Source organism: Falco rusticolus, chromosome Z, assembly GCF_015220075.1.
Source record: "Falco rusticolus isolate bFalRus1 chromosome Z, bFalRus1.pri, whole genome shotgun sequence".
Classification (NCBI taxonomy): Eukaryota; Metazoa; Chordata; class Aves; order Falconiformes; family Falconidae; genus Falco; species Falco rusticolus.
Window position 1 is genome coordinate 81,961,061 of NC_051210.1, and position 26,677 is coordinate 81,987,737.

Below are 26,677 nucleotides of genomic sequence, written 5' to 3' on the forward strand. Positions count from 1 at the left end.
TGTTGACAACTGCCCATTTTTTGTGTTGCTGCATTGTAAAATGGTGTTGGTGGTCCACCTGCCCCATTTTGTGTGTTCAGACTGTGGCATTAGTGGCAATCCAAAGCAGTCCAAAGAAACAGAGTTGCCATCAAAGTGATAAATAATAATCCTTTTCACAAGAAAATGATAGCTTCAATCCTGCACAATTAATTCTGTCCAAGCAGAGGTCTCAGACTAGTGTTGGGACTCTGATATTCCACAGATCATTCGACAGCTATCAGAATATACGCAGAGCAGAATCAGCTCTTTACTGTCCATGCCATACTAAAAGAATTCATTGTTTTTCCTTTAACAAGGAAAATCAAGATAAGTCACCAAGTACTTCTTGTCTAAATGCAAAAAAATTCTGCAAATATTTGCAGTTGGAAAGGCATTTTAATAAAAGTTTGCTGAAACTCTTCTACAAATTTTCTTTGTCCAGATCTTAAAAAACGCCTACATACCATTCATGTCATAATAATACACTGTTATACTGCAGAGAACATACAGTATTCTTGTATTAAAAGGTGAAACGCTTTGATTTGGATCAGTCATTTTGTCAAAAAAATCCATGGGGAAAAAATAACTTTTAGAATAATATTTCTTGTATTTTCCAGTTAAATAATTTGAGCATCACAGTGGAGAGGCACTAACTCGAGTCAGTTATAAACATCCGTAGAAAATGTTTTTAAAGGCAACTGAGTGAGCTAAAATATCATAGTAACTGATCTCAAGAGTTAGACGTTAGTTTTCTTCTCAAAGGATGGGTGTTTGCTAGTTTCTCACAAGGCCTTGATAAAATGTCCTGTATCCTTTCTTGGTAAGCTCTCTCTGCTGATAGACCCAATTCATATTCTCGCTGCTTCTCTTCTTCCTCAGCATCATGGGCCTGTTGTCGATACGCAATTTGAGCCATGAGTTGTTCTTGGTATTCTTTTGCTTCCTTTACTTTTCTGGAAAGAGTATGCAGATAGATTATTTATGAAGTGTGGGTAAAAAAATAAACAACTTTTTATTTATTATTATTTAATCTGTTAGCATTCAACCATAAAGAACCATCCAAAACTCCTTTTAGGTTTTAAGAATAACTACCACTCTGTTAACCAAATACTACATGCTAACCTAAACAATCTTTAGAAAATTAATTGTATTCGATAGAGCAGATTGCAAAATCAGTGCTTATAAAAAAAAAAAAGAGAGAGAGAAAAAAAAATGAATAAAACTCCTCGTAACCACCATGCCCTTCACTGCCCCTCGCAGTGGCAGCAAGAGGACAGAGAATGAGTGTCAGGCCTGAGTCCTTTCCCAGCTCATTGCTGCTACAGCCGTACACCCCATCTCCACTCCCTCATTCTGAAGATTACAAGCTCCTGCCAACAGGGGAGGCAGGGTGCAGGCTCCTGCTTTGGCTTTGTACTGATATTCTAGGAAATGGCTGTCAGAAGAAATCATTCTTCCATTCTACCTCGAGACTCATATAGTACTTTCACTACCCTCTGGAGAAGCAGTGGAAATCTACCTACGTGTTCAGGCACTTCTGCAGCAGGAGTCGCACAGACTCACACAGACACTTAAAATGCCAACAGTCTAGTCAAGACTTGTGCACTAACACAACACGTTGAACCACAAACACTGACACCACTGAATGCCATCTTTGCTGAGTGAAACATAACCAAAATGAAGCCCAGCATGTTTCCTTCCAAAGGGTGAGATTTCTCCTGTAGCCAGGAGATTGTTACCAACGCAGCCATCAGAGAACACAACAGATAACTGGCTCTGGAACGAGCTACCTGGTTACCTCCCACAGACAAGCTAGGGCATTGTACAAATACAGTGGAGCTAGGGCAGGAGTACAAAAGTGAAATGGAATAAGTGAACTAAGGCCCTCTGCCCTAAGCCTTGCATGACACCCAGAGGAACACTTCAGCTACTGCGTATAACTATATTCTCACCCTGAGCTGTGAGATAAGCAGAATCCCATGCAGCTGGGTTACACGCAGCAGCCTGGTGTTTTGGTGGCTGCCTATATGATTGTTTAGGGCATGTGTGTGGGTGGAGTTCAGCAATAAGCCTGAAAACACTTGTTCTCCCAGGTAAGTAACAAACTAACCTTTCATTAACCCTCCTCCCCAAACCTCTGCAACTCACAGTAACAGCTTGGAATATGGGGGGATATGTAAGTCAAACGATGGTCCCAAAAGCCCAAAACAAGGATATTTAATGAAATGCCAGTACTTGTAGAATGAGATCAGAATTAGTGATTTAATACCAACTGCAATATAATAGGGCTGCTATTGAGCAGTCCAGAACTGAGAGGCTGCACGGTTGCAGAGGCTCCCTGAAAAGAAGAAAGCCCACCCAGCGCTCTTTAGACTTACCTGAAAATGAGAATTAGCCTACCCAGAAGCTTAAAAGATTGAGCTGCAATAAAATGAAAGAAAAATACCTTGCATGTCTTTCTTTTTCTGTATGCTTGAGTTCTGCGACTGCTTCAGCTAATAACTTCCTCTCTTGAACGAGTTCTTGCTGCTCCTTTGCATTTCTCTGCACTGAAAAAAGACCAAAACAAAACACAAAAAAATAATTTTCAGAAGGTAACAGCACTGCTAAGTTTCAAGGAACAGCAAAACTGAATTCAAGCCAAGTAGCCTAAACAGCAAGCCTGAGTTTTGTTGCTTCTGAAGAAGCACACAAACAATGACAAGTATATTCTTAGCTTGTTTTTCATCTACTCAAATAAAAAAGATCTCATATTCAGAACTTATTAATAACAATAATTAATAATAATGACTGCTTCCTCATGGAAGCCTTACTTTACTAAGCTTTGTTCTGGAGATAGCAATAGGAAATTAGTGCAAGGAATGCCCGTAGGAGTAAAGTTTCAGATGCAGATTCAGAGAGAGTAGCATTGTTGTCCACTCAACCATACAGCCTGTGCATGCTGGGCCAGATGGTCTTCCCAAAAGACATGTGTCATACCCCCTCTGTCTTTGCCACAGCCTGCATTCATGCAGTAGGTTCAGTGCACAGACAGAGAGCTGTTATTACTTACACTTCTCCTCAATCTGTAGTTGTCTTGTATTCAGGACATCTTTCAGTAGCTGCTTTCTGGCCTCCTTTTCTAATCGCATTTGCTCAGCCTTCCTGGCCCAAACTTTTGCCATCTCTTCATCGAGGAGCTTGTCCACCTCTTTTTCTCGCTGTTTCTCCTCTTCCTGCTGTTGAGCCAGGTGTGCCAGGTAAGTCTGTTGCTCCTTCAACAGCTCTTGCTGCAAGCACACAGACATTTGCAGATCTGAGTTAATTAGTTCAAAAAAGCCTTTCAAAACATAATGAGAAGTGGTGGTTTGTGGCCATCGTGGGAACTGGGAGCCTAGAGTTCCATTCCAAACCCTGCCATGGGAAAGAGCTGTGCAGAATCTTCTTCCTGGCCAGTTGGCAGTGCCTGGACAACAGCATAAGAGCAGGACAAATACAGAGTGACCCTTTCCCTCATAGCAGCTCAGCTGCCTACAACACAGATTTTACAAACTTTTCACAGCTAACCAGGTGATAACCAGGGTAATTTTACCAGTGTGCTTAACTGTAAGCATTGCAACTAATGTATCCATGACATTCCCAAGCTATGCAAGGCTGTATTACAGTTTAGCTACTAGTAGAACGCTGCATTGTATAGCTTAGCTACCGATTAGATAAGAACCAGTCCAAAACCAAGACATGAGCCAAGAGTGCTGAAACAGGGCCAGAAGAAGAGAAGGTCATGAAAAGAAAAAGAAGAAGAGGAAGATGATGAACAAGAGGATGAAGATGTCCCAAACGACCACCAGAGGACCCCCAACCCATTAGACCACACACGCATAGTAAGTGTGCAGATATGTTAAGTAGTTCTTGGAACTGTAATGAATGTGACAATAGTTTCTCAGAAGTGTCATTAATATGCATAGATTGGCCATATAAAGATAAACAGTGAAGAAAGTCGGTATGCACATTGAGCAGAACTTATCCCCCATGCATCCAGGGCCAAAAATAAAGAATGCCCGCCTTCTAACACTCCAAACTGGGTATTAGAGAGTTTTGTCTCTGATTTTTCAGTATCGCAGACTACTTGCCATCATCTGCATTAGAAGCCTTTGGATCCAATAAATATACGTATCATCTCCTCTAAATTTGTGCCATGGTCTAACAGTGAGTTTATACAACTTCCCTAAACTACATGAGCTTCCAAATACCTTGAGCAGAGTAATGAATGCAGCTCCCTGCTCTGTCTCAAAGTTGCCCTGAGACCTGTTTTCATCCTGAAGTTGGATAATCAATTTGTTTAAAATTTAGGAAGTAACAGACATATCCATCATTTCATGGCATCTGCAAGACACTTAACGTGAGGTTTTGCATCTATATATCCAGCTATTAAAGATTTACAACTATTTCTTAGTATTAATGAATTAGAAGTTAAATATTTACTTTCTTCTGCCAGTTACAAATATTCAATAAATCAGATCCATGACACAAAAAATATTTTTCTAACCTCCATTAAAACCGTACAGTATAAGGATGAAAAAGCTCAGGTGATTTATATACAATGAAATCAGCACAGAGAGACAAGATTCCAGCATTTCCTGAGAGCCCCCTTCTTTTGTCTAGCACTCACTGTGGTTTTAACAGATAATGAGCTTCTTCTGAGAAGCAGAGAGCTGGCAGGAGAGGCAACAGGCCATGCAACAAAAGCAGCAACTTCTTCAGAGAAAAGGGCTTGTGTCTGATCTCATTTATACTATGCAGTTCACTAAGGGCCACATAATTAGTCTAGATGAGGTGCTACCCCGCAACTTCACAATGAACACCGCTTACCTTTCTTTTTGTTTTCTCCTCAGCGTCCTCCTGAGGTTCCTGAAGAGATTTTTCTAGGATCTTCAACTCTAGGGCAAGTTCACCTTGTTTTAATTCACTAAGATGATTCTTCTTGTCTCGTGCTGCACTGAGCAATGCATCCCTGCATTCCTTCTGTTTCTGTAGTTTCTCCATCTGAAGTTGTTCATTTTCTAGCTTAAGCAGTTGTTGCTGTTCTTCCTATAACGGTAATAATAACCAGCTTGTAGAATCATTGCATACCTAAGGGATGGCTAGAGCGAATTTGATTGGAACATTGAAAAGAGAAGATAAATATTTAAAGCCTTTCTGGCTGACATTAGAGGATTAGCATCATCTGTTAGAAAGCATGAACATTTTAGCATATCATCCATTAGAACTCAGGTTTTTTCTCTTTAATTATCGCATGCACTTCAATACAAAACACTGGAATACCTGGTGTTCTCCAAATATTTCAAGCAGGCGGTCATCTGTAATCAGTATCATTGCAAACACATACAGAATCATAGAATCACTTAGGTTCGAAAAGGCCTTTAAGATCATCAAGTCCAACCGCTAACCCAGCACTGCCAAGGCCACAGCTAACCCCTGGCCCCGAGCGCCACAGCTACAGGTGTTATAAATCCCCCCAGGGCGGGTGCCGCCAGCCCCCCGGGCAGCCTGTGCCAGCCTTGGCCACCCTTTCCGTGACGGGATTTTCCCTCATTCCCAACCTAACCCTCCCCCGGCACAAGGTGAGGCCGTTCCCTCTCGTCCTGTCGCCTGTTCCCTGGGAGAAGAGCCCGACCCCCCTGGCTCCAGCCCCTCTCAGGGGGTTGCAGGGAGCCAGAAGGTCTCCCCTCAGCCCCCCCTCTCCAGGCTGACCCCCCAGCTCCCCCAGCCGCTCCCCACAGCACTTGTGCCCCAGCCCCTTCCCCAGCCCCCTGCCCGGCTCTGGGCACGCTCCAGCCCCTCAGTGCTTCAAGTCTTCACACAAAGCCATTATCACTAACCAATAATAGAGCCATGTGTTCCTCCTGTTTCTGAATATATTATCTGTCCTGCATCTGTGCTGGATGTTCAGAGCACTATGTCTCTACTGGACATGAGGTTGCACAAAGTAAGTAATTGGATCCTTATATTTTGATGGGCAATTACTGAATTTCCATAGCTTCAAACCATTCTACTTCATATTGGAAGAAACAGAAAAATGGACAGTAAAGCTGAGTTCTTAAGGAAAAACCAATGAAAAATTGTGAACGTGTATTCACAATCAAACAAGTATATGTGTATTCAAGACTATTTAGCTGAAAAAACAAACCCAAAATAGCATCAATAAAGTAACGTAACATAATTCCTGAACAACCTGCATTTGCATTTACAAGCACAACTGCACTCAAACATAGTCATAAAACAGTACATAACCATCATTTACTTATCTACAGGTCTCAGAAACAAATGCTTCAGCAGTCTTGAAGGTACACAGGTTTTTGTTAACCTGTTATAAAATTAAATGTCTCTTTTGTAATGTAAGTCTTCTAAAATGCATCAGCAGGTTTGTCATACACAGCAGGCCTCATCTTCCCCATATGGAAGTACAAGCTGCACTTCCTAAGGAACAGAAATTGTTGTGCTGGACATAGAGCACTCACTGATTCTTGCATTTCAAAGCCAAAGCTGACTTTGCTGTCTGTCTGCATGGTCAAATTCACTTTCAGAAGCTGGTAAAACAGTTTTGAAACTCAGTATATATTATCTGAGCCACAGAATAAGTAATCCAAAAAACTCTGAACAGTGAAGACTGAAAGTGGAAACAGCAGTCTACTGGCCACGTTGGCACATGTTTCAGGCTGATTTCTGATATCAGTGAAGTTGTATGAGAGTAGCCAAGGATGGGATCCATGGTGCTTATTCTATGAAAGTTTACATGATGGGGTAACACAACACTGTAAAAGTACAAAGAAATTGTTACCAACCATCCATCTGCAAGCCATGACCAAAGTCCAGCACTTGTGAGACTACAGCCAGAATAACACGATTTCAATTACCTTCTCAATAAATCACAATTTTTTAACAGAGCAAAAAGACGGGGGGGGGGGGGGGGGGGGGGGGGCGGCGGGAGGGGAAGGCAGCTATGTAGGTAATGTAGCTAATGCAAAAATTGCTGGCTGTTTTGTCATCCAGCCTGAGATACCCTGATGCACACATATAGTCTATCATGGACAAGGTGCAAGTTTTAGGTTTACTAACTAATCCATGTCCATTGCAACAACCAGAAGAAACTACTACACACAGAGAAACTTAGCTACCCATACTGTGTCCTTCACCCAGATAAAACCCCTGATCATTAGAGGCTACCAACACTGCACTGAGAAACTTGTAATGAGGCCATCTGTCACATCTTTCTTCTGCTGAAAAAGGATTACATCCCATTTTTAATACAGAAACTCTCCTTTACAGATCCTTTGAAGAAGGCTTGTTTTCCAGAGACTAAACCACTTCACCAGAAATTTATCCTCTTGACAGAGCCCAACGCAACTGTCTTCAGGGGAAGCTACAAAGTCTTCTATTCTAACAGCATTTTTCTGAAAAGGCCAGTTACGTAGAAGTCGTCTTTGCCTGGGAGGTTTGGCAGTGCCTTAAAAGTTGTTACAAGAAAATAATATTATTCTGCATGTTTTTAAATAAGTGAAACATCACAGCCTAGCTTGAAATAAGGACTCTACTGTTTTACAGCCAGGATTTTCAAAGCTTTAAGATTCATTAATTTTAAAAAGCAGTAAAGTATGTATCTTGCTAACATCAGCTTCCAGTGCCTGAATGAGTACCCTGAGTGATCATTCAGTCAACTACATGTAAATAGCCACAAAACAAAGACCAAGTCTGAACTAGTCTCCCATAACTCACAAAGTCAACACAAAATACTGTGAACTAGCAAGCCCCATGAAAGTCAGCACCACTACAGCAAGCCTAGACTGGGGAGAGCTGAGGAAAAAAAGAGGGTAGTAGTCAAACAGCTGGGCCAAGGTAGCCAAACGCCTCCTGGGATGTGACACTCAACAGCAGCCAGCACTAACAGGTGAGAAAGCTTAGGCACTGCTTGCTAATTTGTTTTTTAAAAACTTAGATTCTGAAATTCAGTCAGCTGGAGCATAAGCAGTTGGAATTTTTCATATCAATGTGTCTCCTCGAGTATGTGTCAGGGTCCTGAGTGTACCAATAGGCTCTGCAACCTCTCTGCAGCGGCTTGGCTGCCTGTGCTCACAGCCAGCCCTGACGTCAGCCCTGAATCAGTGAGCTGAGAAAGAGCAGTGTGAGAAAGGGCTGAGAGAAGTCACTTGGGAGCTGCAGTTAGGCTCAGGTTCTCGCCTTTGGTGCTGCCTAAGTAACCTACACTGCAGGTATGCCTGTGCCTGAGGTCTGTCCTGCTTCAGACCTGCTGACTTGACTTGCTGGCTTCATCTTGGACTTCATCACTACAGACCTGCCGAGCAGTTTGGACTGTTAGATGACAACCCTGGTTACTGTCAGCAGACCTGCTCTGCTCCATTCCTTTGGGTACTGTGGGACTCTTGCTGGAAAGGACAGCTTACCCACCTGCCCTGCTGTCACCTTTGGCTTCTGGCTCACCTTCCCTTCTGGGAGCAGCACACTCGTGCTGCTTCCTACCATTGCACTTACTGTGATGATTAAACATATATATCATGGTCTGAGATCTAGTGTTATGCATTACAGCTGGGACACAAGACTCTAGCTATCCCACAGGAAACTGGAAATCAGAAAATTGCAAAGATGTCTAGCAAAAGCTTAAAAACATTTCTATTTCCCACAAAAGCACTGAGAGGTCTTGAATGCCAAAATCCTTTACAATGCAAAGTTTCAAAAGATGTATTTCCCTCTGTAAACAGGAATGCATTTGCCACAGCTCTGGAAAAGAGGCTTAGCATAATAGGGCAGTCTCAGATACTAATGGAATCAGTGAAGATACAAATAAGGTATGGATTAATCTAAATATCTAGTAAGCCTATCATTAGGAGGGCCTTACACACAATGCCAAATAGAAATTATATGGAAATTACCAGCAACCGAGACTCTTCCTCCTTCAGCCGCTTCTCCTCCTCTTTGCGAGCACTGAGCACTGCTACCTGGGCACTGAGCGCATTCAGGATTTGCCGATTCTGTTCCACTGACTTCTGCATCTTCACCGCCTCTTGCTTCTCCTGAGCCAACCTATCCTCTTTCCAAAGCTCTGCAAACATCTGCTCCTTCTTCTTCTGTTGCTTTTTCAGTTCCTCCTTCAGAGCTAGCTGGGCCAGCTGGTCTGCACACAATTCCTTCTGATGCTTCTTCATCCAATGTACACGGAGCTCCTCACATTGTTCTCTGAAAGGCAACATAAAAGTTTTAAAAGTCTCCAAATAATAAGCAAGTCTGGAGGTGTGTGATGGATGAAGGCTCCCAGCTCAGAACTACTCAAAGGATTTTGGCTCAGGGTGCCAAATTCTATACCTGGTCTAACACTGACTCCTTGTGAAGCCTAAGGAATCACAGAGAGCCTGATTTGATGGAGGTTTTGATATTAGTGAGTGGAAGAGCAGGTCCTATATTTTCATTTGTTAAAAAAAAAAAACAAACCACCAAACACAGCTATATATACATGCATAATATATACATACAACGTGTATTTTATATAAAATGTATACATGTAGTTGGAACATGCGTTGTGTGGGGTTTGTGTGTATATACATACCCCTTTTTAAACATACAAAATATGTACACTATGCTTGTTCAAACACGTAGGTTGCTCTTTATTCAAATGAATAGGTTTTAGTCACTCAAAAGCTCATTCATATTCAGAAAATACTTTGAGCGTGGAAAATTAGGTTACACAGTTAAAGAGGAACCACTAGAAACTTATTAATTTTTTAATGAATTTTTGTGGGATAATTCAGAAAAGTTGCAATAGAAGTCTGGAGAAGCTATAAAGTCAGACAAATAATGCAGCTTTCAATTTTCATTTACTCACTGCAACTGACTTACATATAAACAGGTATTTATCTCTTCAGTTGAAGAACACTCAACTATTTACAGATTCTGCTTTAATTTTTACAAACAAAGCACTATTGAGATCAACATATGCTATGGAACAATATTTAATTTGAACAATATACAAGCATTTTAATTCTGTTCTATAACAAGGATATAGATTTTCATAAAATCAAAATGTGAAACTAGTACATTGAACTGATGCATGACAGCAGCAGTTACCTGTACAACGTGAAATACTATTACTTTATACATTTAGCTGACAATCCTGTGTAGCAAAAATATTAATTATTCATCAAGCAACTATCTCATAGTACTATCAGTCACCATATCAGGACAGTTATTTAATTTTCTTAACTGCAGCAATGAAACAAAACCTGAATTGATTCCATTGCCTAAGATCTTTTTTTTTTTAACTGAAAAGCAAAGCGAGGTTTACCAGCACTAAAAGCAGGACATTTGGTGGCTTGCTTTTTCATGTTCTGTGACTCTTCCAAGGATCTGTCTTTGCAGTCTTCACTTCCCTAAATGATTCCTCAGTCCAATATAGCTGCTGTCTCCATCTAAACCCACATCTATATTCCCTGGCATGGGTTTTGCATGTAGAATTAATAGGAGCGTTAGTCTCTATTCGGGGCCGTGGGTGTCACACCTCCACAGAGGCTACAGAAAGGATGGAAATTTGGCCTCTACCTAAGGCAATTGCTATATCCGCTGGCAATGAGGCAAACAGGGAAAGAGTTTAGCAACACAGGTTGTTACTGGTGGCCTATAAATCATCTCTGCCCTAAAACTAGTAGGATTATGCTCTAGAATAATGGCTTCTACTTGACACTACTCCTTCATCACCTCCTACTCACCTCCTAACAAGCACAGAATGAGCACAGCTCCTGGTATCATTAGTATGTGGCGGAGGCAACCACCAGTGTGTAATAATTATACACTGGCTTAGAAGATTGTCCAAAGCTTTACCAATAAAACTCCATGTTAAGCCAGTCTAATAAAAATTACTTAGGGCTTATAAACCACAGGACATTTCCCCAAAAAGTTCTCCTCTGGTTCAAAATCAGCTGAACAAGCTGCTGACAGGCAGAAAAAGCAGCAGTGCCAAAAGTCACACTGACCCTGTTCTCAGTGCCACAGCAACAGCCATCCAACCAGTCAAATTTACAGTGGAGCAGTACAAAATCAGAGCTGTGACTGCAGAGGAGAAAGATTGCTACACCTTGTTGCCCCTTGGTGCTGCAGGAGTGAGACACAGCCAAAGAACACAATCCATGACCTGTAACTTCATGCAGAAGCAGAGGCCTTGCCACATTTTCTTCCTGTCAGCTTTCACTGTTTGCTGCCTCACATTTCATCTGTAAGTTTCTGGGGCCAAGGGCATCTCTCTCCATCCTCTATTTGTAAAGCACCTAATGCCTTGGAGCCTGTGGTGGAAGGTGCTAAGCACTATACACAAAAAATAGAAGGGAGAGCAGTGCCATGAAAACAAAATTCTCATTGTGTTTGACATCCAGAAGGTAATTCTAGCCTCTTACCTGATCCTGACTGAGAAGAAACATCAGTAATCTGTCAAGCCCCCTTTCATCAATACCAAAGTCTCTGTAAGATAAAACTTGCCACATACAGCACTTTCTCCCCCAACCCAAGGACAGACCACATCCTCTAACCACATATTGGGTTCCTGGAATTGGGCTTCGATCCTTTAACAGGGGAACTGCCCCTGGAGTGAGGAACCATCCTTAGCTCAGCCTCAGAAGAGAAGGGTGAGGATATTCAGTAACAAAGGGGCAGACACCAGTGCAGGCTAGTGAAAAGGGATGGCTATTTTACCTCTAGTACGGCACAGGAACCTTCCGACTATGGTTGTCTCAGCAACAAACACAGAGCACAGCAGAGTGATGTGCATGCCGTGAGCCACGGCACACTCCAGGAGATGCTCCTGCCTTCAAGCAGGTCAACAAACATACCACATCATTGCCTGTTTTTCTTACCTTTTAACACTGCGATCCAACTCCTGGGTAGGAGTTAGTGGTGATTAAAGACTATAGTACTAAGTAACACTCATGAAAAACATCTTTCTCAAATGTTCTGAGGGAAACGTGTCATTATTAAGATTTGAAATCCTGCACCATTATAAATAACTATATCACCTTAACGCAATGGGTTCAAAGTTCTCTCAGCAGTGAAGGAATAAAGAATTAGTTATTCTTTTTCATGATTACAAACTAATCTGAATTTAATTGAATTCTCAGAGGGGAAGAGAAGTTAAACAAAAGTTCAGCATGGTTAGAATTTTAATATAAAATAACCCTGTAATTGCTTGATTTCATCAAAATAATTCCTTCAAAGCAGCTTTTACAGCAACCTATAAACATCTGCTCCCCCAGATGGCTGTTTTTCTTCCTCACTTTGCTATCCTAAGCTTCTTAACATTAAAATTGTGCCTGTATGTAGCTACTTCCTGAAGTCAGAAACTGCATTTATCTTCCCACCACCACCACCACCCACCCACCCACCCCCACTCCTGTTATTTATTCATTTTATGGCTGCAGTACAAAGTTGCTGTGATAACATTCTCTGTGTGGATGCTTCTGATGTTATCACAAGAAAGAGGATGTAATAGGTGTTTTATGCAAATTTTAAAACATTGCAATTTTCTTTAAAGGTACCAATGACAGACATGCCCTTGGGCTAAAACTGGCTGAATATCTTCTCATACAAGTTGTAGCCCTTCATGAAAATGAATTTCAGTGGGACTCCAGTGGTCTAAGGACCATGCCCTCTGTCACCTTGTAACAAAGGACTCTTCCTGGCTAACACCACTACTGACAAGCTGTTATATCTATACCATCAGGCTACAGCTCCAAACCCAGCTCACATGGCTGATAGAAGAGCTGCCTTTTAGTACTCTGGAATAATGTACTGGAGCACTGTATGCTACAGGTTCTCCTGTACCTCATGTTTGTGAATCTATAGCTGCAAAAGAGTGGAGTGCCTTGCTTAAAGTTAAAGAATATAAAGAAGTCTGTATTAGGTTTCAGAAAGTCATTCAAAAGAGTTGTAAATCCACAGGCAAAGAGAAACAGAAAATGATGTGTATGTCCATTTGCTGCTGAAAGGACCTCCCAGGGCTCCTCTGGGTGTGCCCTGGAGCAACAGTCTCCAAAGCAGGGCGTGCAAGACAATCCTTTGGGGTGGGGGAAGAACATATATTTTGTACCATTAATAAATAACATTAAAAATAAAAACACCCTTTATTTCAGCTTCACCTCACCCTCATAATTTCTATTTTTGTATATGTTTTTATAATGTACCTAATATACTAGTACAGTAATTCAAGTTTATAATTGATAAATAAGTATATGTATTGAAGTGAGTGCTAAAAATTCTTTTTACTGTTAAGGTTGTGCAATCAAAGATGTTTGGAGACCACTACCCTAAAGGACAGGCTGTGACACAATCACAGATTTCTGGTTGTGGATCTTCAATAAGTGTTGCTCTCCTGAGCAGCAAAGCCTGCTCCCAGATCTCTGCATGGACCAACATGGCTTAGAAGGAAGAGTGACAGCTAACACTGGGGGGAAAACAGATTTGGGGATATGTAAAGACAACAAATACATGCAGATTCAGATATTAGAAGTTACTACTCTAATCAGAATCAATCATCACAGTAAAGACTTCCTTTCTCATTGGAGAAGGACAGAGAAGAAAAGACTTCAGAATATTACTAGGCACATACATGAAGAAGGATATCTGTCTTTCAAAAGAATGATCAAGACGCAAGGTGGACTACTGTCAGTGGTGTTATTAGAGTTTTGGGTTTTTATAGGGACCTTAATTTAGAAGTAGAAATAGAATGAGCTAGAAGAACAGAGTGAGGAACCAACTATAGAAATTTAGTTCCATCAGGACAGTCAAAGAGAAGGACTCTGCACTGTAGGATGAAGATTCATTAGCAAAGCTACTCAAAGACTGCCACTCATAAGAGCTGTGAAGAAAGATGATTTCACTGCCTCCAAAGCCTCTGAAAAACTGAAAAACCAGCAGAATGCCACCAGTAAAGCTTCAGCAACACCTTTTAATGGAGATACTATGTGGTACAAATATTGCCTAGATCCAAGAGCACACTGGGAAAGGCAGAAGGATGATGGGAATGATCCCATGAGACTATGTGAACCATCAGTAGGGTTGTACGAGGAAGAATGTGGACCCGAGACATTAAGAGAGGCAATGGCAGTATGAAAGTCCAAGTATGTATTGCCAGATGGTGAGATTCACTGGTGGGATTCAATTTGCAATTAAAATACTAAAGTAGGCATCTAAACAGGAATACACACATAAGCTAAATTCTTGTTCTAATCAATGGGAACCAAATCAATGCAGTCGGTGGAACCTAGGGTGCACATCAACTGACAGACCACGCCTACTTTAGGATGACATTAGGTTCCTCTAACTGCCGTCTAGAACAGAATTTCAGATTCCCAGTGAATGTAAAGATACCAACAGTCGCCTACATTTAGATGTCTAAATCGCAAGCTGATTACCTTCTCCTTGGCATGTAAGACAAGCTACAAGTACAAAATAAAAGGTATTCCAGCATCATCACCTCTAAACAATTTTAAAAGTCCATTTCAACCACTGTAGGATGAGTAGAAAACAAACTAGGAATTGTAAATTGTGAGGGCCATATTTTAAATCCAGCATGTGAATTTAGAAGTACCTACACAGCCTTAACACCCATGTAAGTCAATAAACCCCATTTTTAAGAAACATTTATCTGTGAAATTAGTTAATCAGAGCCTGCACAAGTGAAAGCAAGCACTTTCGTCCCCAGACTCTGCACACCAAGAAGCAGGAGTTGTGGATTTCCATAGCACTGAGGGAGACTGGGAAGAGACACTTCACATGATTACAGTTAAATTACTTTAATATTATTTTCATCCCTTCCTTAGAAAACCAGATTTCCAAGAATTGAACAACTCAGATTTCATGCCAAGGCCTCAGGGCCTGATAAGTACCTGCAAATCTTAATGTCTTCAAAAGATGCTGCCATGCTCAGCATCCAGGACATCTTGGCACAGAACTTCAGGCTGCATTAAAACCCTATCTTCAGCTGGTACTCTTGAAAAATATACAATAAATAAAACCACTGACTTTTTGGACAATCTTTACTTTTCAAAGAACTTCAATGTATGAGCTTAATAAGCATGATTTAGGCCAAATTAACTTTCCATGAACCCTTTTCACACCAACAACATAAAGCCAAAATAGAACTGTACACCAGAACAAGGAATTATAAAAATAGCTGACTTGGCAGGTGAAAGTGCAGGAATGCTCACACAGGGCAAGTTTCGCACATCACTTTGAAGAAATTTTTCAAGGTATCTCAACACTTAAATCAAATAATGCAGACAGTACAGTTCTCTCCACCTGTTACCTTCATCTCTATTAATGAAAATTTTTCTCACACACTTTACTGAGCATTGCAGCATTGCAAATTTAGATCCCTGGTCTTTAGAAGCTGTACTCCTTCACTGGAAGTCAGAAAAAGACTATACTCCACTGCACACAACATAGCTGAGACCTTTCACCTTTGGCAAAGCTCATACACTTCTATCCAAATCACCTTAATTTTATTTTTTTTGTTTATCATTTCAATCACATTCATCTTTCCTTCCTTAGTTTACTATTGTTGCCTTGTTCTTAAATTGCATCTTTATATTCAAGTTCTCTTTTATAGAATATTTCCCTGGTGTTACCTGAACTGCTGCTCTCGTTTTTCAGCCACCACTTGCTGTCTTTCTTTTTCTCTCTTCTCTCTCAGTAATTTTGCCTGCTCCCTCATCTTTGCTTGTTTCTCCTGTACTGTTTCTCCAAGCGCCTCCATCTCAGCGAAGTACCTACTTTCCTCTGCCTCCAGAAGCTCACGAAGCCTGTAATGAAAACATTTAAATAAAAGCTAAAACAATTCCTCAGTTGAATGATAAAGTTTTACTTTATTTGTTATGAGCACAAAATGGGTACTGGGCTCTTTTCAAAACTTCTTGCAAATGCCAAAGAAGGGAACAACCAAGGGAACATCAAATTTTAACTCGGGGATCATTCCTGCTGTGCCCAGGGAGGAAATCTTACAGCAAAATGTGAGTGATGCTGTCCTCACACAATTTAAGGTCCTTACCTTACAAACCCATTTCCAATGCTGCTTTAGAATGCCAGTTCCTCATTAACAAATTATTCTAATTTCCACACTACATCTGTCATCAGCTGATATCAATTTGATCTTGTACCATTGTAATTCTTCAGCATAATCCCTCCCTGGTATTTATCACCCTTCACTATGCATCTACAATTGTATCTTCTCTCAACCTACCTTTTGTTATTTTAGCATCACTCTGTAAACCACTTCATCCTGAAAGATCTTTGATGAGAAAATCATGTCAAAATTTTTAAACACACCCTCTACCTCTCGATTAATCTTAGCAGTAAAGAAACCTGGGGCTAAGAAATCCAGAAACTCGGATTCCAGCCTGAATGCCACAGTGGCCTCTGGGAAATCACTCTCAATTTTATGCAATGGTAGGCCCCTGCTACTGCATGAGCAAGAGCACTATGGACCTACACTGGCACTGCTGGTGGGAGTTACAGTAGCAAAGCCAAAGACTGACCAATTCTGGAAACTGAATTGCACTCTCTTCACCCCTTACTGAGCCCAGTCTCCTTGCAAAAACAGCATAAAGATTCTTAAGCAACTAAATAAGAACAAACCCCAGGAAGTTCAACAAAAATCCTGCACCTGGGGTGGAATAACCCCATGCATTGGTGCACACTGGTGGCTGACTGGCTACTGGTAGGAAGCTCTGCTGTAAGAGACCTAGGTGTCCTTGCAGACAAGCTGAACATAGGCCAGCAATGCACCCTTGTGGCAAAGGCGGCCAACATCGTCTTGAGCTATGCAAGTCAAGAGAGGTGATCCTTCCTCTCAGCACCGATGAGACCTCATCCCGAGTTGTAGGCTTCCCAGCACAAGCAAGATACAGTCTCAGGGAGCAAGCCCAGTGAAGGGCCGCTAAGTTGATTAAGGGACAGGAGAATATTTCCTAAAGGAGCTGGGACCGTTCAGCTCAGAGAAGAGAAGGTTCACGGAGATCTTATCAATGTATATAAATATCTGAAGCAGGGGAAGGCAGAAAAGGGAGACTTCTTCTGTGTAGCATCCAGATACAGGACAAGAGGCAATGGGCGCAAATTAAAACATGTGAAATTCCACCCGAACACAAGAAAACTCTTTTTTATTTACTATGAGGGTGGTCAAATAGTGGAACAGGTTGCCCACAGAGGTGGTGGAGTTGCCATGCATGGAAATAAGCAAAACCCCAATGGAGAGCATCCTGGGCAACCTGCTATAGATGACTGTTGAGCAGTGGGTTGGACTGGATTATCTCAGGAGGTTCCTTCCAGCCTCAGTGATTCTGTGCAATTGGTGTATGATTCCTGTGAAGACACATCAGATCAGGATACCGAACTGATGACCTTCACAGCTCTAAAGTCACTTAATGTGAAAGAATAACTGAGAAATTAAACCATATGATTTTTTTCCTGCAATCACCACAGCACAATTCTGTTCTTTACAGGACAGTAATATGCCTCACCTTTATTATTTTTGAAAGACTTTTGGAAAATTTCTACTTTTTTAAACTGCCCATGCTGCGAAGTATTACTTGTAGGACCTAAACATTGGCTTGATGAGGTTGCAACAAAACCCCCAGTTACACCCAGCAGCTGGAGCTTCTGACACTTTGATACAAGTGTTCTTTGTACTTAAAAAAAAAATAATAAACAATGGAAGTGTTATAATACTTTTATCTAGCATTTAGCAGACAAGGCTCTAAATGCAATGTAAACGGTACTACTGTGTCTGAATATGTATCTCTAGTGATTGGCTCACTGATAAGTACTAGTAAGAGAGCCCAATAGCTGCCATTTGCTCTACGCATGTTGCTGTTTAACCGACAAGTAGGCATGCCCATGCTTCCTGTTACAATGAATAACAAATACCACACCCCAACGGACAGCATAATGTACAACACTAAGCTCTGCTGAGTGTTTTTCCCTGTAATAATTCCTCTAAACATACAGTTAAGTTGAAAATAGTAGGGCAGACAGTGGTATTAGCTACTTGTTTGCTACCTCTCTCTTCTCCCATCAATTCCTGCCAGATACTCCTGCATTGTCGCATCAACCTTTCTCTGTACAATGCTGTGCAGCCATTTTTGTTCATTGCATTGCTGCCACTCACAGACGTTGCGACACTGGTTATACAGCTTTAAGAAATCAGCATTTTCAGGGAGTTCTTTTTCTTTCTGCCTTTGGGCCAAGAAAAAATTGTCACTTCTTTGGTCTTTAGGAGGCTTGGCTCTCTGTAGAAGAAAGAGAGTATCAGTGGTGAAAATATAATCAGTTATTCTGGGTTTTTTTTCAGTTGAATTCATGATGTAATAAGCACATAACATCAAATTATGAGAGTTCTGGGTAATTAGGGGTAAATTCCAACAAGCCTTGAAGAGCACAACATCAGTTCAAAAACATGAAATGCCTTCAGGTGCCAGCACCTGTCTGTTGCCCAGGCTACAGCTTAAATCTTACCCTGTACATCCAAGGGGATGTTTATGGTGTGCTTCAAACATACCAAACCAACATTCTCACCACAGGTAACCTCCAGACACCTCCCTCTCCAGGGCACAGCTCCCGAGGCTCTGAACGCCTCCTCACACACGGCCACACCCCACCACGCATATGCAGGGACTGTGTACCCCTAAAGGGGTGACCTTGCCCCACACAGGCACAACTGGCCCAGCTCTCCAGGGGACTCACAATGGATGGCACCAGGTCCTCCCAAGGCCCCCAGCCCGCACAGCACCAGGCTGCCCTGGGAACCCGCATCACACATCGCTGCCGGGTCCTCTCAGTGGGCCCTGCACCGGGCTCCCCTAGGAACCACACCATACATTGCTGCTGCGTCTTCCAAGCACGCCCTGCCCCAGCCAGCACCGGGCACCCCTGGGACCCGCACCCCACATCGCTCCCGGCTCCCCTCAGCGGGCCCTGCCCCAGTCAGCACTGGGATCCCTCGGGGCCCGCTCCCGGCTCCCCTCAGCGGGCCCTGCCCCAGTCAGCACTGGGATCCCTCGGGGCCCGCTCCCGGCTCCCCTCAGCGGGCCCTGCCCCAGTCAGCACTGGGATCCCTCGGGGCCCGCTCCCGGCTCCCCTCAGCGGGCCCTGCCGTCTCGGCACCGGGCTGGGGCACCCGCCCCACGGCGGTCCCTCACCAGCGCCAAGGAGTGTGGGACGGGCCCGGTCACCTCCCGGCACCGCCGCCGCCGCGCCTCCATAGCCGCCGCTGGTTGCTATGGCAACGCGCCGCGGCGGAAGTGACCTCATGACGCCGGGGACGCGCAGCCGGGGGGAGGGGTGCGCAGCGCAGCCCGCTGGCAGGGCTGAGGATGCAGGGGCGCTGCCGCGGCGCTCTGAGGTGAGCCTGCCTCTGGCCCGCCCTGCGCAGGCTGTGCCACCGCTCCCGGCCCGCAGCCACCGCGGGGCAGCCGTGCAGATGCTGAGCTGTGAGGCTGCAGTTCCTCCAAGGCTGGCGGAGCATCGAGGGCCCTGTCCCTGCTGCGCATCCCCCCAGTGCCCGGTGCCCCTCGGTGTAACGTTACCTCGCTGTGAACTGGTGACATCTAGTGGGAGCAGCGACTGGCACAGATGGGACAAGAGCGAAAAAGTTTTGCGTTAACAAGCAGATAAAAGGAAAGTCGAGTTTAAAGGGCAGAATGGGAGCTGTTGAACCCCTCAGCATCAGCTCTCTGGTCAGGATGGGCAGGGCCCTTGTAGACGCCTCCCGCTGGTACGTGGCCTGCTGATGGATGGGCTCCAGAGCTGCCTGGCGTGGAGGAAAATGGGAAATAAAATATTGGCTGTGGATCAACGATTGCTTCCAAGTTCATTGCCCACAAAGAAGTCACAGGAAAAAGCTGTTGCTGAAGCTTTGAAGCCCAGGAACACAGATAACTGCCAAGAACTTTGCTGTCTCACAGATAACAAGGTGAAAAAATGATCCAGAGGAGGAAAGGTCAGTGTTTAAAGCAGACTGCAAGGCTTATTTCTCATCCAATTGAAATCCACAGTGCCAATACTTAAGGTGTCAGTGATGGGATCCTTGCACAATCAAAGCAAGCTGTATGATACACAGCTTTTACACACTGGATTATGTGTTACACCACTGCAGTAGTGCTTGAACTGGAACCTCTGAGTTTATTTCAGCAAAGACTTACACTATCATCCTGTTGTGACTTAGTCTTTGAGATGTTTAGGAGAAGGAAATAACTTCACAGCAGGGAACTGTGGATTTTCCCCTGAAAACTCTCATGTTTAAGTGTTGGGAGGGCTGGATTTCTTCATATATTATAGTTTTGCCTAACATTTTCTGGGGTGTTAAATGGGAAATGTCACGACAGTCTTAACATTTACACAAAAACATTATCAATTTTATGGCTAATAAATAAATTTAGACAGTAAAGAAATGTGCCACACTTCCATCTGTTTGAAATCTTAAAAAAAAAAAAAGGGGGGGGGGTGTGTATCCTCCAATCCCCCTAGTAATGTCTTCTGTGAAGTCCCTCGACCAGCTTTGAAAATATTTCCTCTTGAAAACACTAATTTTAGTCCAAAGGCATTATGGATGGCTTGTGACCTGGAGGTTTTTTTAATGTTAGATGAAAAAACAGATTCTTCTAAAATTACGTGCCAAAGGGGATCCTGCTTACTGGGGTGTTCTCCAGGGTTTCGTCACTGGGGGAACATATATATAGGATATATGAAGCATATGATCTGTCCTGGGTTTACTGCCTTGAATTCTCCTTCCTGAAACCTCTGTCTAAGGAACAGCCAAGGAGTTTTCCAGGAAGAACTTCCATTTGACACTCGGGTGTCAACAACTGCACAGAAGTCAGAGCTTTAGATGTGGGCCAAGGTTTCAAATCACTTTTAAGTGGAGTGCTGCCAACCACAAAAAGGGATGGAGTTGCCTCTCCTTTCTCTCCCTGTTCAGACAGACAAGCACAAAGATACAGCTCATGCAGCTAAACCCCGATCACGGGATGACACAGGTCCTTGGGCTTGATCTTCCTTGGCTCAGCTGCAGGAACACTAATGCCAGCATGAGGGGAGGGCTGAGAATGAGCAGAGGGAAGGACAGCACCGTGTGATGAGTTAGAGCAACATGGCAAACCAGAGCCATTTCTCAAGAGTGAAACCTGTGCTGGGAAAACCCAGCCAGGACAGTAGAGCCTTTCTCCTCTTTGAGGAAGTATAAGAAGTTGATTGATAACAACTGATGAGCAATTCCCCCTTTTCTTTGTTGAAAATAAACCTTCTACTTCTTCCTCTAGAATAAAAAAATAACTCAATTTAAGGGAACCAAAGTCATCCCCACCCCTCATAAAAGACAAAACTTTTCCTACAGTGGCTGCCTCTTCCTTTTTTGTGAGATTGTGGTGGCTGCATGAGCCAGCAGCTTGGGCACACCAGGTGCCTTCCTTCTGCAGGATCAAAAATCCTTCTCCCCCTGCAGATGCCCTGGGCTTCCCCGGCAGGGCCTTTGAGAAGTTGCAAGTTCCTCTGTGGTTCTGAATTCACCTGGGGTTTCCTCACTGGTCACACTCCAGACTGTCTCAGGTTCCTGTGGCCGTGCTCCCTTCTAATCCTTCCTGCCGGCACCTTCAGGCAATCTTCAAAATACTTGCTTAGGGAAATCATGACTGCTACGTTTTATGTCTTTTGTGTAGTTTTATTCATTTTTTTGAAGGGCTTGAGGTTTGCTTAGATCCACGTGACTGGCTGAGTCAGGAATAGGGATAGGAGAGTATCACAAACATGCCTCCAATGGCATGGTTCACATGAGTAGCAAAGCTCAGAACTTCTACTAAAGTACATTAAAAATGCAAGTTAAACATAAAACCTTTCATTCAGCTGTGTGTCACAGCCGGTACCTGCCAGCTAGCACCACACAGAGCCATGCAGCCCTCACGCCTCACTGTGACAGGAACGTGCCGTTTCCCCTGAGAAAGCAGCCTCACATCTTGGCTCTCACCTTCATGATTAATTTGAATTTGTGCTGGTACTAAGTTCTGCATCCTCAGAGTCCTGCAGATGTTTCATTGTGCAGCTGTAAGGAGCGTCGACTGTTGGCATTCTTCGGGGTTATCTGTAATAAAGCACGTTTCTGTTGCAGCCATGTATCTCCCCATGGAATTATGTGGCAGCATGCAAGCTTCTAGTGTTGGCATATAATTTGGAGATGAGTAATTCTTAATGATTAATCAACTCTGAGCTTCCTGTGAGGGCTGAGAAGTTTTGAGTTGGAGCCCAAAAGTAGTTGGTCAGCTTTCAACTATTAGGAGCTGAAAAGAGATCTGCGAACTTTCTGAGTGAATAAAGGAGGCAACCGGTGGGACAAGTCTATGTTTGGTCTTGACTGGTGGTGTCAGCTGCTTGCACGGGATTTTAAGACATAACAACGTGCTTGGTTGTTATGGTGTAAATATAGAAGTGCAAAGATCAGAGCCTTTTCCTGACCGTGTCTGAGCAAGGCGCCATCAGACAAATGCTCTTTTTTACCCCCAGTCCTCACAGCGGAAGGGAGTGGGAGAGAAGATCAGCTGCTCTCCTCTTCCCACACCCATGGGCAAGTACAGAAGTTGTTACTCTCCTTTCTTTCTCTCAACCTTGGAAGAGCAAAGAGTAACCACAAAAAGGGGAATACAGCGTGAAAGACGAGTGAATAATCTCAGTATGAGAAGGTCATCATGAACACAGTGTATCTTAGGGCTGCCCCACCAGCGGATTTACACAGTTGGATGGATCCAGCCATTAAAAACTGCACTTATTTTAGAAAAGCTGCCTGTGGTCCTTCCTACCCTCCTTACCCCAACAGATGGCTCACCAGTGCTTTCCTCGGGCCGCTTCTTCTCTACCCTGGATGCTCCAGGTTGCACTGGGAAGACTGCCCTCCCACCTGGGCTTGCTGGTACCCAGTGCAGTCCCCTCAAGCTACTGGTTTAAGTCCTGTGCTGGATGCAGTGCCACAGCCTCATCTGGTTTCAGGTGCCAACCTTTCGCTGCCGCCACTGGGATCCAGAGACCAAAACATCTCTGAGTTGTTTTAGCTGTATAACTACAACAAAATATCACAGAGAAACCAACCAGGCATCTTTCAGGGTTTCATTGCTTATGTCCTACGTGGCTGCCCTTGGCTACCAGGCCAGCAAGTGGAGTAAAGACCAGTGGTGTCATCAAAATTCCTGCCCCAGCTCATCAGGGTTGATGGAGCAGAGTGAAGCATGAGACCTGAAGTCGCTACAGTCACAGCTTTGGAGTTGGTGCAGTGTAGTACCTGCTCAGCAGAGTACTCGAGTATGGTAGAAATCAAAACTCTATGTTTTAGTGCTACGGCAAAGTTTAAACTGCAAACCCTCACATGTGAACGCTCCAGTGGATGCAGCTGCCATGGGAGGCTCTTTGCTGGTGTGGGATGGACAGCCATGTCAAGTCCTTGCCTTTTCAAGTCTGTGAGGGAACAATTCCCTTACTGTAAAAATGAGAAAATGTAAATGTTTTTTCACAACTGGGACAAGAACAGAGCATGTAACCCAGCTGGAGTATTTAAAGAGGAACTGAAAGTATTTGAATTTTGAGTTTTTAAAACTTAACTTTTTTCTAATTTTGTGATCTCCATAAAGGATTGTTTCAATGATTTTAGCTAGAAATCTATCTCTGCTGACTGTAAACTTTCCTTCCCACTTTTTTGGGGGGTCTTTGCAAGAGATCCAAACGATTCTGAGAAATCATGCATGAAAGGTGCTTCTGTGTCATCCTCACATGCCAATCACAGGAGACTGATTTTCTGTCCCCATTGCACCACTGGTCACCAAAATGTCCAGCACAATCAGCAGCTGGCACAGCAGAAGGCAGGGATAAAGGGTTAGAGTCAACAGAAAAATGAGGAAAGGGCAGGTTACACTGAGGTTTTATACATCAGTTGTTCTCAGATTAATTTTGTGTGATGGACTTTATCCTAGAGGACTTAAAAGTGATTCCAGCCTCTCTGAGCTGTTTGCAATGGGGGTGCTGGGAGAGAAGCGAGGTGCTGGCAGGCTGAGAAGCAAGGAATATAGGCTCTAAAAGAAAAAGGAAGGGCTTGGAAATTACAAGCCAATTAACTTCAGTTCCTGAAAAATATCAAAGAGACCATGGAATAAGTAATTGGGAAATCATTCATAAGCAACTAAGAAGAAAATAACAGAGATGAATACCAGCCAAGGTAGATTTGTCAAGGACAAATGGTTTCACTTTAATCTCATTTCATTTTCTGACGGGGAACAGGCCTTGTGGGGAAAGAAGCAATAAATATCGTATGATAAGGCCTTTAACACCTCCTGGCACCCCACAGTGGCTTCATCCCCACTGCCCATCCAGAGCAATCCCTGACCCATGGACAGACACCCATCATTTGCTGTCACCTGGGCTTCTGCACCCATCTCTTGAGGGGGTTAATTTCAGTAAAAACCTGGAGGAGAGAATAAAGAATTTAAATTTGGAGAGCAGGTGGAGGTTGTGAGGCCTAGGACTGGATTAGGGACAGTTTCCACATGACCATGAGTATTTGGAGGAAAGGGCTGAAAAAATCAGATGCAGCACAGAAAGCACAAGGGCAGGGTCGCCTACCTGAGCAGGAATAATCAAGAGAAGCAGATGGGCAACAGATGGTTCAGGCATGGTTCCTGTGGCAGAAGTAGATCTGCAGCAATGGATGATCCCAAGCTGGAAGTGAGTCAGCAACATCACAGTACTGCAGGAGAAGCCAGAGGGCTCCCGTCTCCTCCACAGCTAAACACAGCTAAAAACATTGGATTTAGGCAATTCAGGAAAAACGAGGCTTAATGGGAGAGAATCGGTTCTGGAAAATACGAGAGCTGACAAGTTGTTTATTCTAGCAGGAAGAAAACCAAAGAGATATTTTCAGATACACTGTTTGCTGTGCAGAAGGGAATTTTTATCTTTACATCATTGATGTCTAGCGGCTAAGGGAAAAAGATCTTTTTCCTACCAAATGTTATGTCTCCAGTGCAAACTGTTGAGCTTACATGTTGCAAAACATGAAAGAAATGTATCAGCAGAAAACTTGTTTTCCCAGCGTGTTTCCTAAATGAATTTCAGGCTGAAACCTAAAAAACCCAACCAATTCATCCAGGGCAAAACATCCGACAACAGACAGGAGCTCTGGAGACTGAGCCTCCTTTTAGGCTATCTTTCTGTTACTGTGTTAGATACACTTATTTTCCTTTTCCCCTACTCTTTCTGAAGTTGTCTATGAAATTTCCTGATTACTGCTTTTTAAAAATCCCATGTTCAACAGGGATCTCTTGATTTTAAGACCTTTGGTAGATAGTGGTGCTGAGTATCATAACCAGGGCTGCCTGTGACGGCTGTGACATGTTCCTATGGGCACATCCTTCTTCTGGCAAATTTCTTTCTAGACCACCTGTAATAACAAACCAGCCATCATTGATTTTAATAACATTTTACTTTGAACATAACAACATACAAGTGGCAACATTTTGATTCAGAATGCTATTTCATTCTCCTTGTGAAACTACCTTTATTTTATTTTTAAATAAAATAGAGAACTAACAAGCTACAAAAATGGAAACAATATTTTGATATTAAAGATGCATGAGGTTTGGCTAACAAGGTGGTTTCTTTGGTGTTTGGGGGTTTTTTTATTCCTTTACATTTTATTTCAAATGAAACTTTGAATTTGCCCTTCCATTCTCACTCATATTTCTCCCAGATGACCAGTCATTCCTAGAAAATTATGAAGATAAACCGTTTCCAGGGGATTTCCTTTCTTTATTAACACTTCAGCCTGCCATGCTGTAAGGAAAAAATGAAACTGCTGATTTTTTTTTTTTAAATGAAGAAATATTCCACATTTATACACTTGTAATATTTATTGCTGCAATCGAAATTATCACAGCAAAGACAGGCTTCCTGGCAAGAGGAGCTCTGTCAGCAGTCACCAAGGTCTGACTTCGCACTGATCTTTACTCTTAAAGGAATTTAGTTTTGGAGATTGGCTTTACCTTGCTTTCAGCATGGGGATTTCTGTGATTTCAGCAGCCAGCACAGACCCTTCTGCTGCCTTTCAAAGCAGCCATGGCTTAAATTGATGGGCTGTGGGCAGAGACTGTCTGTAATCTCCCTTTCCGTGATTTTCTGCTGGAGAGCTACTTCAGCACAACCCCTCCAAAATCTGTGTCCCCCAAAGGAAACTGGCTCACAGATATTTTTGCTGAGAAGGGATAAAGATGGGAAATTTATCGCTGTATCCTGTAGCATAGTGGAGAGCTGAGTTCAGCTCAGTGCAGGCTGTCAGCATCCTTGGTAAAACAAACCCCTGCCTGCCAGCCCTACACTTTCAGTGAGTTTTTCAAAGCACAGGGCTCGGCCGATGAAAAGAAAGCGATGTTTGCAGCCCTCTGCTGTCACCAAATTCAGATCTCTCTCCCTGTGGCTGCTCAGCCTCACATTTCAGTGATTGGGACATACTGGTGTATGAGTGTCCAAACCAGCATTGTAGCTGTATTTGTTGTGCATGTGATTGAAAAAATGGGCATGAGACGGTGACAAATCAGTCTGTGCTGGA

General features: G+C 43.1%; 1 protein-coding gene across 3 annotated transcripts; it reads right to left on the reverse strand.

The window, feature by feature from the left end:
- Positions 1 to 397: 397 nt before the first annotated feature.
- CFAP53 (cilia and flagella associated protein 53) lies at positions 398 to 25,657 on the reverse strand. 3 transcript variants are annotated; one of them, XM_037374116.1, is made up of 8 exons: positions 19,632 to 25,657; positions 18,106 to 18,335; positions 15,678 to 15,851; positions 8,946 to 9,249; positions 4,870 to 5,088; positions 3,074 to 3,290; positions 2,468 to 2,570; positions 398 to 974 (listed from the first exon to the last, which is right to left on the reverse strand). In XM_037374116.1, the coding sequence occupies exons 1-8, from the start codon at positions 19,650 to 19,652 to the stop codon at positions 752 to 754; spliced, it is 1,491 nt and encodes a 496-aa protein (XP_037230013.1). In that variant the 5' UTR covers positions 19,653 to 25,657; the 3' UTR covers positions 398 to 751. The 3 variants fall into 3 exon arrangements, with proteins under 3 accessions (XP_037230013.1, XP_037230012.1, XP_037230014.1); XM_037374115.1 differs by lacking the exon at positions 19,632 to 25,657 and adding an exon at positions 19,245 to 19,320; XM_037374117.1 differs by lacking the exons at positions 15,678 to 15,851; positions 19,632 to 25,657 and adding an exon at positions 19,245 to 19,320.
- Positions 25,658 to 26,677: the final 1,020 nt, after the last annotated feature.